The 14988-nt window shown below is 38.0% G+C and overlaps 1 protein-coding gene across 2 annotated transcripts in view; it reads right to left on the bottom strand.

Annotated features, from left to right (window-relative positions):
- Window positions 1-332: 332 nt before the first annotated feature.
- ABCB7 (ATP binding cassette subfamily B member 7) overlaps window positions 333-14988 on the bottom strand; it is a gene marked incomplete at its 5' end in the record, with an annotated part of 45433 nt that continues 30777 nt past the window's right edge. The window contains 4 exons of one of the 2 annotated variants that reach the window (XR_014318390.1): window positions 333-1534; window positions 2305-7134; window positions 9852-9959; window positions 11572-11675. Coding sequence is in view for 1 of the 2 variants with exons in the window: in XM_082770597.1 (XP_082626723.1) it covers window positions 6916-7134; window positions 9852-9959; window positions 11572-11675 (431 nt within the window). Of the gene's footprint in view, window positions 7135-9851; window positions 9960-11571; window positions 11676-14988 lie in introns of both variants that reach the window. The other variant, XM_082770597.1, reaches the window with a different exon arrangement.

Genomic DNA, 14988 nt, shown 5'->3' on the forward strand with positions numbered 1-14988 from the left:
ACTTCTTGGGTTTTAGTTGTTTTGCTTAACTTGCTACTATTTATTAAGCTGTTCCTTGAAACTTCTTTCCAGCTGAGACTGCAGGATTGTCGTAAGACTTGACCCGGTGTGTGTTTTTCTGGTCCAAACACCCAAAACCCATTACCCACCCAATCCCCATACAAGCTTTGAAATAAACCCATGTGAACTTTGCACAGGGTAGAAGTAACAACTCCAGCCTAAAACACTTTTGTTTTGTGCCCCTTCCCCTCCCTTGTATCCTGCCAAATATCCTACATTACTTGAACCACATAACAGTTAAACAGCATCAACACCCCCTTGCCCCTCATCACCTTTTACAAATTCTGCAAACGCTTTTTTTTTTTTTTTTTTTTTAAACCAGAAAGCATTCCCTGTTTTTCATGGCGAATAGGCTCAACCTTCTTCAAAAGCCAGGACCTTTTTCAAATCACTGAAGAAATACAGGTATTTTACATCCCTGTGTAAAAACACGAGCATACATTAATAAAAATAATGAAAAGAGTTTTTTTTTTTAATGAAATATTTTCTTTTCAACCTCAACGTTTCAAAACATTTATTGGGGCTTGCACAAGGCCAGTAAAATCCTCAGATGACACTTGTAGAGCACTTTACAACGCATTCAAAGGATGTAACACAAGTTGATATATGGTGTTCCAGCCTGTTTCTTCCTCTCCATAATGAAAGGGAAAAAATTCTCTTCTTCCCCCCCTACTCTCCAGGATAAGTCTGATAGCTTTACAAGACACATTTTAAGTTGGTGTGATATAAACGCTTGACAATTTTATGAAGGGCTACAAAGCACTGAAAACTGGAAATGAAATGTGGGGGAGCTGAGAAGTCACATTAGTCTTTTAACATCAGGGATGCTATTTTAAATTCTGCCCTGAGACACAAGTAAAAATGATTTTTAAATTATTTTTTTTCCCCACTACCGTGCAGCTCAGTACAACCAGCACTTCTCATCTGAGAAAGAGACCCTGTGCTGAAACACCAAGCGCCTGTGGTCATGACTCCGGCGCAGCTGTAGGTTGTAGGGAACTTACACAGCAGCTCAGAGAAGTCCTAGGTTGAATTAAGCACACAAACCACGTTGCACCAGTGGCTTGCCAGTGTGAGCAGCAATACTGCACGTACAGAGGGTTGTGGTGGGGCTGAGCAGATGGCCCTGCAGACAGGCACTCTGTGACTGCACACAGAAGTGTTTTGGGCTCCCTCCTGATGCATCCCCCGGAGGATAGGCAGCAATACGTCCCCTCAGGTACTCAGCAACATACAGCAACGCTTCCAGGCATTTGGCCAGCACTTTCCAGGGCCAACCAGGCCCGGCTAGAGAAAACTTTCTTACTTAAAGCGCCACTGATGGGCTCTGGCAGTGTCCTGGTGGGAGACGAGAGGGATGTGGGGACTGGAACAACCTTAGCCTGCAGACCTCTCCCTGGGGGATCTCTCAGTTTCTGCTGGGCTTCCAGGCTGCATAAAGCTCCAGTCTTTTCCCTGAGTTTAGTCTCAGCATCTGTGGAAATTGATCAAAAGTCATATAACAGGGATTTAATATATATTTTTCAGGCACTAACCATCTGAGGATTTTCTTAAGAAGAAATCTGGTTTATGCACTAATGTAGCATCCAAATTCTAAAACCTCAGGTCTACAGGACACTCAGATAACCAGAATTTCACCACTGACAATTTCATTAACAAGACAACCATAAGTCAGAGTACTGCCAAATCACTTCACACAGCTTTTAATCACTATTTCAGAAAGATGCTCTGGCTTCTTCTAAGAAATATGACAAGCACATCAGCATGCAGTTACAAAAGCATCCGGCTGCCATCAGATCTCCTGTCCTGCGTGCTGGCCGAAACTGTAATTTCCAGTAGAAGTCAGGACGGAAGGTAGGGAAAAGTGTTTAGATGCTTGACAAACCAAAACACACATCACAGGAAATGTTTTACTGGGAAACAGTGGATAATCGATAGAATATTAAATTGTCACTTCTGCAACCATTGTGGGAACACAGATGGGATGTTAAATGAGCATGGTAACCTCAAAATGATTCCTAATTTATGTGAAGATTGGAAAATGCTAGATTTGTAATTACTGTTTTCCTTGATGCACACATGCAACTCAAATTAGCACGAATAGAAGTTATATGTATACATGAATTAAAAACACACTCCCATTATAGCTCTTCCTCCTCAAAAATTAATGACTTTTTTGTCAGTAAGCATTTATAGAATATTCCTGCACAGTACCACTAAAGATTTAAAGAAAAGCAAATGAACCTTTAGAAACAACAGCTGGAAGTTCATCCAGTCATCCTTGAAAACAGCAGCTTGCTCCTGGATCTCACGTCCTTCATTCCAGACACGCAGCGCACTTTGTGAGACCATGCAGTGCTCGGTGACCGGAGCTTTGAAACAGAACGACAGCAGGACCAGCAGCTATTGCAGCTCAGATCAACATGGTGCACAGTACATAAGAACCATCAAAACCACATGTAAATAAAAACCATATCTTGCCTTCTCATTTGATAAGGAGAAACTCGTGTTACAGCTGCACAAAATGATCTTCAGTCATTAACTAGACCCAATGTCACATCAAGAGAAGGTTCAAGCAAATTCTTCAAACAGATCTACTTCTATTGTTCTCAGGTTCGGTGCTAAAGAGGTAAACCAGTTCACATTTATAAAAATACAGCATTTTCAAGTAAGAAACAGTCAAGCTTTTTAACAACAGATTTTCGTTCTCATCAGCAGGATGCGTCTAACGTGAGTGCTCTTCATATGGCTTTGCAGCTCAGTACACTGAAATTTAAAGAGACAGAATTTGATGGGAAGAGAATCTGTGTGCACTACACAAGCTTACCTTTCTAATTGATCATCTGGAATTTGGTTGCCTTATGCTAACCCACAGCCTTGTAATTTGTTAGGGATTTCAGTGTCATTCCCAAACATTGCAAACAATTGCTTTTGCTAGAAAAGTCAATTCAGAGCTCCCCATGCTAGGTGGAGAAGCCATACTCCCTTAGCTGTTATTAAAATCATTTTAACAGGACACCCGTATCTATTCACAAAGATAAATCCTTTATTTAGTAATAATTATCTGTACACAGATGAACAAGAGGAGTCAGGGTAAGAAGTCTTCCATCAAGCTGTTTACACAATATGATCTTAAGCTATCTCTTGTTGTTCTTGAACATTATCAGCTTACTGTACAATGTATATTTTACATTTCCATTCTGAAAAGAAGTTTGCACATAATTTAAAACCTTAATTTTAAGAGATTTAGGTAACTACTAATCTATATAACAGCACTGCTGAGAATAAACTGAGGGGTCATCTGCAAGTAACAAGTTATAAACTTCCGTTTGTAACAACCAAAACACCATCAACCTCTCCACCAACTAAGCAGTTTGCTAACCTAGAGGTTACGATAGGCAAAACGTGTTGTTTCCTATGCTTAAAAGATCTTGCATAGGAATTAAAACTAAATTCTCTAAGGTTACAGTTGACTATATACTGCAAGAAGCGGCCACGTTTTTATGTCTATTTTTCACAAATACATCTCCTTTATAAATAAAACAGAAAAAAAAAGTGAATGGCTTTTTCCACTCTAAAAACGCGAACAGGTTTTATAATGGTACTAGATGATTTGACTTTTGAAAATTGACCAGCTAAAAGTCCAGGGAAATTTCCAGAATATGAAAAGCTGTTGTTTAGAATAAGTGGTGTTCCAGACTACAGAGAAGCAGAATTACTAAAATTCACTGATGTTATTAGAATGAGTTCAAAATATAGCATTTTCCTCTAAAATTGTAAGGCTTTATAAAGAGATGCCATACATACCATCTTAAGACTTGATGTACTACAGTGACCAAGCCCTCGAAGACATGACTCTCCCATCATTGTGTTTTAAATGTCTGCTGAAAATGGTGACCTTTTGGAGTCACAGTACATAAAAACCCCAAAACAAACAAAAAAAGTCTGAGACAAAAAAAGTTTTACCTTCTAGCAGACACAAGAATCACCAAGCATTGCTACTACTTCTCCAAGATGCCTGCTCACAAGCTAAACACATCGCTCAGTATTTTATCACTGCAGCCATTCAACAGAATTGTGTGAGGCTGCTGACAGCAGAGGAGCCTCATTTGCTTATTTACAACTCTTCAGCTACGCATTGCCTTGTTCTGCTTTTACAGGAAGCGTTTCACCATTTAAATCACACAGGTAACTGGGGGAACTTTTGCTATCATTAACCTTTTTGGTTTTCCATTTCTTGTGTGCTGCTGCTAAATTTTTAATGGGAAAATGTATTTTTGTAACCTGTGCCTAAGAAGCAGATGGACAAGCACAAAAACCATTCACTCAGATAAAGCAACAAAGCAGCCAGTGTTTATCTAGAAGCTCCACAACACAGCAAGTTATTAGACATCTCCAAAACCTCACCTTAACTCTTTAAAACAAATACTCTGTGTGACTACCCTCCTTTTTTTTTTTTTTTTTAGGAAATGTCTTTGTGAAAGATTAATAGCAGTCATCCAGTTTGCTCACAGCTTCAGCATGTGGGTTGGCACCAAAAATGATGGCAGAGACAGGTAATGGCCTTACAGCTACACCAAACCTTCTACGGGTTTAAACTTTGACCACTTCTCGTATTTACCATCTGAAAACAGTCTTTGACCCAAACCTGTAATACTCAAGACTCTTGGGGCATTTGCAGAATCCATCCGCAGTGAATAAAGACATCAGCTTTGTATAATCATTTGTTAACCTGAAAACTTACCTTCACAATCAAGCGTGGCATTAAAATGACTTTTGGGTTCAGACTGTTTAGAAGATATTGTCTGAAGTCGATGCAGAAGCTAGCATTTAGTAGGATGTCTAAGCCCTGCAATATGGGAAATTGTTCATCAAGAAAAAAAAAAACAAAACTTTTCCTCTATTTTTCAGACTTGTGACATTTCTAAAGCTTGTGCCAAAGGGGAAAAATAATGTTCTTAATTGAAATACTACTTACAGCCTTTCTACATTATCCACTGTATGAAGCAGCAGTAAAAATATTTAATTCCAAAGACTAGCTCTTGAGGTGTGGAGGGAGATCAGAGAGAGACGACATGTCTTCTTTGTGCGTGTGTTTTTTTTATTCTATTTTTATTTTTTATTAACTGCAATATAGGAAAGGGAGACATCTCAACACTTGCATCAACCTTTTGCTAACTGTTTCTGGCAGTTCAGAGATAACTGCACCTTTATAATCAACAATACTGCTGTTAGAAACTAAAAAAGAATTAATTAGTAAAAAGAAAAGGAAGATTGTAAGCTAAAGGAATTCTGAACTGTCACTACATTAGCAAGGCTTGCGGACTCAGAGGATGAAAATAGAAGTCCTTGCATTTGATACAATTTTCAAGTAATTTTTAACTGGGGATTAATTACAATGGTGGGGGGAAAAACCTGTCATAGAGAGAAAATGAGTGACTAGCAAAAAATATAAAGGTTTTAGTTCCTTTACTTTACTGTTCCTATATTTTATTGCAGAGAAGAGTATAACAGAAGAACAAATGCTATTTAGAAATAAGTTTCCAGAAGCACCAAATTCAGTGCTTTGCTAGTGCCCAATCTAAGAAATTTTGCACCTGATTTACTAGTGTAATTATAGGGGTGTAATTATACTGGTATAATTTCCCAGAAAAAAAAAAACAAAAAACAAAAAACAAAAAAAAAAAACAGTTGCTTGTCAACATCCAAGATTTTTTATTTTTATTTTTTAATTCCAAAATGGGGAATTATACCAGAGTAACTAGTGATAAATAGATATGGTAAATCTCCTTGAAGAGATAAGGCCTAAAAAAATACAATCCCATTGTGTCTTGCAAATCACAAAGACTGAGGTTTCTGGGCACTGAAGACATTTTGACTATTGAAATCCGGAGATTCTTGCAGCTGCACTTTCAATATTATCCAGGTCATTTTCTCACACATTAATGACATAATAGAAATTCATGGAAGTTTTTATTGAATCTTAATTGCTCCCTAAGACCATCACTGAAACAGAAAGAAGTGACTGCATTCTGCTTTGACTACTATAACAGATGTTGAAGATAAGGAATCCTGAACTTGGACTTTTTTAAATTAAGGAAAAGCTTCAGATTCTTAGTATATGCATGCAATGTTTCGTATGTTTTCTGTAAATTTTCTGTAAAGTTGTACCAAATTTTTTCAATTCCAGGTTTTTGCCAGCTCTTAAAAATATCGTATGTTCTTTTTAAAAGAATACCAATACATTTCCAGATAGTCTGTTATGAGAGGTGTTTTGTAAGAGCGAGGTGGATTATTCCAATACTTAGCTTACTACTAGAAACCTGCAATATTTTGTTGAAGCTTTTCTTCTTCTTCACATAGAAGAAAATTTTAAACCAGAACATCACTCCAGAATTTAAATTGCATCTTCCTCACTAGCAACTGAGCTCAAATTATCCTAATTACAATTAAAACATGACATTTATCAATCAATAATGATGAGAAAATCTAAATCAAGGACAAGACTGTTTACAATTTAATAATCCATCTCAAAGCAACTACCAAGAGAATTTACCAATGCCTAAAAATTGCCATAAAGTACACTCTTACTTGAGAAGTAAGTTTAAAGTTTTTGAAAAAAAACTCAGCTCCTGTAGATTGCCACTGAATATCGGAGATTTGCAAAGATGTAGAATTAAAACCCCTTTGGTTGAAATTATGTCCCTCTGAGAGACTGTAGAACTGCAAAACTGCAAGACCCAGGAAGTTTCTGAATGTTGACTTAAAAAAATAACAAAACAAAACAAGAGCTGTGCTTCACTGTAACCTTGTGTGTATTGGAACCTGCTATAAGAGATTAATCCAGGATCATACTTAGCACGAACAGTTTCCACAGCCTTTCACACTATTGATAATTTCTTCTTGTAGCTTCTTCCTTTCCTCCTCTTTGGACAGCTGATTACTTTTCTCTCCCCAGTTTGGATCATTATGACTATTCAGTACTTTGCTGCTCTGCGTGTGCCACATTTCATAATAGAGATTGCTAGGACTTGCAAGAAGTTCTGCATGTCTACCACGTTCCACAACTTTACCCTGTAAAAGAAGGGAAGTTTAGTCAGGAAGCAGTATCACCAGAGCTTTAGGAATATAAATGCTGCCAACACATGGGGCAAAATTTCACAGTATGGATTACAACAATTCTTAGTTAGGAGAAGCTTGGGACAGCAATGGAAAGCTGAGTATGTTGTGCACTGAATTGCATGTTATGTTGCAAAACAAGGAGCTGTATTCTTCTAAAACATAAGTAAACAAGAGCATAGATGCCTTGTGTCCACCTGGATAAAATTTAAAGCCCATCAACATGGAAAAGTTTACTACCTAAACTGGAAGTGCTATTTAAAATAAACACAGAACCCTAAGAGGAGCAACGTGCTAAATTGCTACCCCAAAAGTCAAATGAATGTACCAAACCAGACACATATTTGCCTCTGCTTGGTAAGAAATATACTTAAGCTACATTGAGAAGCTAAAAGAGCACGCAAAGAGGGATTTGTACTAGATAAAGAAAATGCATTTAAAATAAAATCCTAAAAACAGCTAATGTAAATTGTGCTTCTAGATGGGTGCTCGGTGACTTCTATCATTGTTCATCATGAAAACTGAGCCAGCAGTTAGTTCACCTGTGCTCTTTGTTTTGAAGGGCAAAGCTGCTTTATTGACTATCATGGTGGAAATGGGAAGGAAGAGTTGGGGAGGAGAACTCAAATCCTACAGACAGTGAAACAGCACTACTGTTCAAAAAACCTGACTCACTCATCTTTTTAATTTGAGAGATACATTTGCATTTGCTGACTTCAAATTAAAATAATGTATTCGTTCTCCAGCTATTCTTTCTTTTGGGAAAAGACAGCTACATGGATTTTGTATTAGTTCCAAATTCTGATTTACAATTAAATCTACCTCCTTGTGACAGCTGCTGATGAACATGCTGGGAAACAAAATTGGGTCTTGTCACTTTTATTACTAGTCGTGCTGGTGGAATATGAACAAATATACACTTGACCAACATTAACTGCAGAATTTATTTAAAAACTAAGTGGTTAATTTGGAGAGTTCACTGTAGTGGAGACTAAGCTTTTGACTGATGACTTTTTTTTTTTTAATAGCTCTTGAACAATCACCAGAAATTTAACTTCTCTGTTCAGCTTTATTAATGATATTGATCTTAATGCTGCAGTGTTTGTTTACATAAGAATTATTCAGATTTTATCTAGGCTGAAAAGATGCTGAAATTGTGCCATATTTCCACTGCTAAGCAAAAAGAGCCACAATCATCTGGTCACCTCATTTAGCTGGTTGCTAACACAGCACTCATCAGTCAAGCTGGGACAAGAGGCAACTTTCTGCTAAGCAAACGTCAAGGATACCTCGCAAAACAGTCATCTGCTAGGAAGTGCTGCACCGTGCTGCCTTACTGATCCACTTTCTCTCTTATACTAAAATCATTCATGAAAGTGAGCACCCTAGCTGTTTTACAGTTTTGGGTTGTGCTTTTATTTTCAATTCAAGTTACACTATAACACAAAACACACTTTTCGTAAGCTGTGAAAAACTTGCATCGAAACAAAAAAAAGTCACAGATTGCTTTATAACACGGTAAAAAACACTTGCAAGATGCTGTAACATGCAGTGACATAAAGGATACACCTTAGAAAATGATTTTTCAGCGATAGCAAAAAAAAACAAGCAGAACAAAAGCAAATGAAAAAGAGCTGCAAAGTGAGTGTTCTCCAGCACTTCAATTTGAGATTGATATGAAGCTGAAATTTGTACAGCGAAGGCAATCAGGAATGTCATTGTTTCATAAGATATTGTTATAATTTTCTGTGAAATCATTTTCCATACTGCAAGAATAATTTCTTTCAGATATGCACATTTTTGGTCACTAGATACACCTAAGGTCACAAGTATACACAGAGTACCTGAAATAAATGAACGCAGAGTTAAATTTAACATCTCTTATCAGTAGAGTAGAACACTTCATTTTCAGCATAAGCAAACAGGAAGAGTAACTATGAAGTTACAATAAGGATACTTGTTTAAAATCTACACCCAGTTATGGGTAACAGAAGAAAATAGACTTCGGACAGACTGAATATGAGGGCAGAATTGTGATATTAGTAAATCATACATTATAAACTTTTCTCTTTTCTTAGAAGGGAAGTATACAGGAAGGGAGTAATTGCAAATTTTCTACAGGTACAAAGAAAACGGTGTTGAGACTTATAACAATGAGATTGAACAGTCCTACAACAGTTTTATCTGTATGGAAACAGAATATGCTGGACTCTCTTGTCATTGAGAGAAAAAAACTATGGATGTTTTTGAAAAACAGACACTCAATGAGTAATGAGAATGAAGCATAAACTGGAGGAACACATTACAAAGCCAAGCTGACAGGAACATGTAGTAAATCAGATTAGAAACATGCAATGTTCTGCCAGTCCCAGAGCAACAAGCAAAATTTGTCATAATCCTTATAAACACCTGTAATTAGATGTACTATTCAAATGAAGCAAAAATACACACAACATACAAGAGTTGGACATGCAAGTTTCTACAACTGATAAACAGTTAGTTGCAAAGACCTACAGAAAGCAAAGCTTGGGCTGGGTTTTTCTAACATAGTTCATCTCTACAGGAAGAGCTTTTAGTAGCTTGGCAGGGGTGTTAATATTTCAGAATGGGCACAGACTCTAAAATGAACACAGATAATGTAGAAGCTACGCTTCACAGGGCGATCGCCTCACCTGATCCAGCACAATGATTTCATCTGCATCAACTACTGTCGACAACCTGTGGGCAATGAAAACTGATGTTCGGTGTTTCACCATGTCCCTCATAGCACTGAGAATATTCTGTAAGATTAAAACACAGACATGCTCTTAAACACTTCTAGGTCGTATGGAAGAAATAAAAGGCTGTCTGGAGATATGCAAATTATTGGAAATGAGTGTTGAGAAATCTCTCTCATACTGCTATACTTTCACAATAAGAAACAGATACGTCTACAAGAAACAGAAGCAGCCCAAGCATGAAATACGAGGGCTTTGAAAGTCCTCAAACAGGGGAGCAGGATGGAAAAGAAAGCTTTCATTCATAGAAAAATGCAGATATCCCAAGGGATGAAGTGTTACTTGATTTCAGGAAAAACCTCCACCTGTGTAGCCACGTTACAAAAGCAAGATAAACAACAGTAAAGACAGAAGATAAAATGATTTTCCAATCAATGAAAGCTAAAGAAAAAAAAAAAAACTCTCAATACCATGCCAACATGGAACACAAAGTTAAGCAATCCTGGGATTGATCCATCTGCTGCTTCCTTTGTGAGCACTTTGCCACTTTCCCAAACTGTACTCAGTTGCAAGCAGCAAAAATTGGGAGTTGGTGCCCTTACTACAGTAACTGAAGTGCCCACTTCATTTTCCTGCAAAATGCTTGTCTTTGTCAGAAAACATTCCAATTACCTGACAGACTTTTGTGGAAATGTTTCATTTTCATTTGCTGTCTTTAAAGTGCAAAAAAGTGTGAAGCTTTCTGCTTTGTTTATGATTCTTGCCATAAACACAGCAAAATGAAAGAGAGAAAGAATCAAGAAGCATTCTGCAGAATAGTGCGTGTGTTATGAACGTTTCTGGTCCAATGAGGAAGCTGTACTATATTTGAATGAGGTACTATATAGGTGTACTGTTTGTACTCTGATTTCTTTATACCTGGAAAATGAAAGCAATTTAGTGATTACAGGTCAATAAATTCACTCAATAATCTGCATAAGTGAACATAAACACAGCCCCAGCTCTCGTTTTTGATGACATTAGTTTGTGAAATTACTGCTGGTGCTGAGAGTTTTGTGTTTAAGCAAAGACGTAGTTATGAAGCCTGATGCAGTTACTGTGGTAGTGTCATGACATCTATGTCACAACACTCTGATGTTTCGGAGCCCTTCCTGTGAAATGAATACAAATTAATACCAGCACTGCAGGTTACGCCCACCTGATTTGCATCTCAGAAAGATGCTGCACGATGAACGGGAGTTTTTCTGCTCTGCGTTATCTCACAGTTATTTAATACATTTTAAATGAATGCTAGATGTTATCTAAACATATTTTAAAGTGGACTGGAAAGCTTCATCTCCCCTGGCCACATCCGGAATTTACAATGGTATCAGAGAAGAACATTGTATGGCAAACAGAACATCCAGAGCATAAAACAGAAGATACACCCAGAGACAGAGCTGCTGTTCTTCACCGTGTCTCAAGGTGGACAGAGACACATCTCTGGTCTGGCCTTTAGAAAAAGAAATTAACCATAGGATCTCTTAACAATCCCAGCAAAACATACAATAGCCATCTGGCGAAAATAACAGAATTGTTTCCAGGAGGAAAAAAAAAAAAAAAACAACAAGGAAAAAGCATCATAACCAGACATCATTACACCACTTAAGTTTTATATTTCTTTATCTCAATTTACCTCTTCCGTAATCGAATCTAAAGAAGATGTGGCTTCATCATAGAGAAAAATAAGCGGCTCCTTTAACATTGCTCTAGCAATTGCAACTCTTTGCTTTTCTCCTCCTAAATAGAGAGGGGTGAAGGAAGGAAGAGGAAAAAAAACGAAGTTACAATCATGACCTCCAGAATATTCTAAATTTAGCAGCGGACAAGACTTTTGTTTTGTTTATAATTTTTTCTTAATAAAGATCAAGTTCCTGCTCCTTGGTAAATCCAAACTGATTCAAGATTGATTAGTTTTTTAGAAAGGGACGGAAAACTGTTTCATACCCGCTACAAGGCAAGAGCCTCATTCACATAGCCGAGGATGACAATATACAGTAACTTACCCCACATGACTCCAACTATGAACTCATTTGCCTGCTCTAAGCTATGCCCTGTGCAGTAACTGAACACACGTAAGTCCTCTGTCCCTGCCTGCTGTATTCTACGTCATGCACCTTGCATGTGTTTTTTCTTTCACATCTCTCCTTGAAGTTCATTTTACTTTTCATTCCTCTCTGGCCCAGATTAAAAGTGTCCATACCTAACAGCTTTAACAAACAGATTTCATTTATGAATACAATGAATACAGCACTGAAAACCACCTTCCTTATGCAATGTACTGCCTGTTGGTTTTCGAGGTAAGCAAGTTTCAGACTAGTTTCCTTCCTTCACAATTCTTACAGACACTTACCCAAGAATAACTCAGGACAACTTTAACAGACAGGAAAACAGGTGCATTTCAGAAGTTAAAATCTGATAAACATTTGGTATGCAATACAAACATTTCACATTCATGCACTTGTCCCCTCTTGTTTCATTCAAGACTGTGAAACATTCCATTTAACATCATTACATTCCTGTTAATGTTCCACACCTATCAGGAGAGAACATGCTTTAATAAACCATTTAAAAGGCTGATAATAATCATGCAGCTCAAGTTTTAAACTGTCTTTGGCAGAACTCAGCAGCAATTAGAATTGCACAATTTACTCAGTCGATTTTAATATGCTCTCTCCTTCAAAGCATGTTCAAAACTCACAGCTTGTCAATATCCATGTTTGAAAGACATACAATGATAAAATCCAAGGTCTTTCCTTACATCTGTAGCATACGGACTTGTTCCGTGTTCTTCCCCATTCACACTCAGGACTGCAGCATTTTAATTGTTTTGTTCACAAAGTCAGGGCTCGAGGTTGTTGTGGCTCTGTCTATTACACATCTATTATAAAAAAAACCACTGCAACACATTCTACTTGAAAAAGCCCAAACTACTACTTCAAGGTAAACCACAAGACGTTCCAAACCTATTGCTGGCCAAATTCTCTTTCTAGAAATCACTACTTTTGGGAGACAGGCACCACAAGAGAAACCTTTCATCATTATCATTGCCCTCTGCAGTGCAGTCTGTCCCTATTTTATCTTCCACTCACTCACCCAGGTTTGTGCTTCACATTTTATTCTCCTTCTAACATTCCTCTCTGCATTTCCCTTTCACAAATGCCCGTGCTTCCTCCTGCACGTACATTCTGGGTACAGAACATAACCTCTGATCCTGTTTGAAAGAGTCCAGGATTTCAGCAGCTGCATAGTAAGAAAAACCACACAGCTTGCTGTCTTGCCACAGGCAGCGTCTGCCTGAATGTGCTGCATTCCTGGACTCCCAACAGTCCAACACTCCCCAAAGGTCCAGTGTTGTCTCCAAACAACCTCAGTACTTTCACAGAATCATCTAGGTTGGAAGAGACCTCCAAGATCACCAAGTCCAACCTCTGACCTAACACTAACCAGTCCTCCACTAAACCACATCACTAAGCTCTAGTGATCTAGTCATCTAAACGTCTTTTGAAGACCTCCAGGGATGGTGACTCCACCACTTCCCTGGGCAGCCCATCCCAACGCCTCACAACCCTTTCGGTAAAGAAGTTTCTCCTAACATCCAACCTAAAACCTTGACATTTCCCAACTCATTGGGACAGACCTGTCTCCCCTGTAGGCCCATTCCTCATTCCCAACAGAACAGACTCTGCCCTCCACTGCTCCATCCTACATGGAGATAAAAACAGTTGACCCATTCTTCAGCCTACTGACCAGCAGTGTCTTGTACATGGAGACAGGGTGGAAGAAAACAAACCAGCTCTGCCACGCAGGCTTACAAGCTCGCTATAAACAAGGCCTTGTATTGAGGAGGAGTTATTTAGAAAGCCATGTCCTACATGCCACCACAGTGATAGGGGGTCTCCCCAGGCAGTACATGCTGAAGTCTCTTCATTGCTACTCTCTGCACACAGTTCAGCACTTATCAAAATCCTTCCAAACATTCTAATTGAGCTCCCATTTATCTTAACAACTTTAAGTTTGTTGTATTAAAAAAATAAACAAGTGAAAAATTGCCCCAGCACTACTCACATTGGCCAGCAATTATAAGCAAAAACATACAGTGCTTTGCTTTCTCAAAACGAGGCAACAGGAGGTGGCTTTAATGAAGTTTGCAACTGCATCTTATACTTCTCATAATACCCACCAAGGAGGGGAAACAAAACCCATCAGTGAATTCAATGGGGAAGCCTCACAAAAATGATTATCCCATTTTATCTTGCATCATTTATCTATTAAAAACTTTAAGAGCCATACGAGGATAAAGACTTACTGATGATGATAATAAATAACAACAATGTCAGGTAATAATGGCTTAATAATAATCACATACCCTTCAACGTAAACAATTTTGATTTTGTTTTATTCTATGTGCATTTCCTGTTACATTTGTGTGATGGACATTGTTACTGGCTTTCTCTCAAAGCAGCTACAACTTAAGAAATTTGAACTGAAAGCATTTTATTGGAATCTTGCTGCTACCTAGAAGAGTTATACTTCAACTCCATACATTTATAATCCTATGTCCTACAATAAAAAACAGAAGAACAGGGGACGTGATTTAGACATTCCCCAGCTTCCATGTGATCCCTCATCTTAGATTATCATTCCCTTAACTCTGCCACAGGAAGAACGTTTGCTTTCCTGCATCATCTTCCCTAAAAAAAAAAAACAACGGGTATGTAATTGTAATATTACAGATGCCTGGAGAGAAGAAGTAAACTGAAATTGTGTAAGAGCAGCCAAAGCACAGCTAGCATGCCTAGCAAAACCTGCCTAATGCTGTGATGCTGCTTTCTTGGGTAGGCCAGTTACACCACTTTACACGGTACATACCCAACTATGGAGGAACGCTGACAGCCTACACTTCAGCACCAAGGCGGTGTTACATAAATCCATGGCTTACAAATACATAGACACCATTTTTGCATTGTTTCTTAAAAATAGTAAGATATAATTGCCCTTTTGTTATGAATAAGCTCTAAAACAACTATGCTGCAACAGCAATATATCCCAC

This window comes from Aythya marila (assembly GCF_965140915.1).
Source record: "Aythya marila genome assembly, chromosome: 13".
NCBI lineage: Eukaryota > Metazoa > Chordata > Aves > Anseriformes > Anatidae > Aythya > Aythya marila.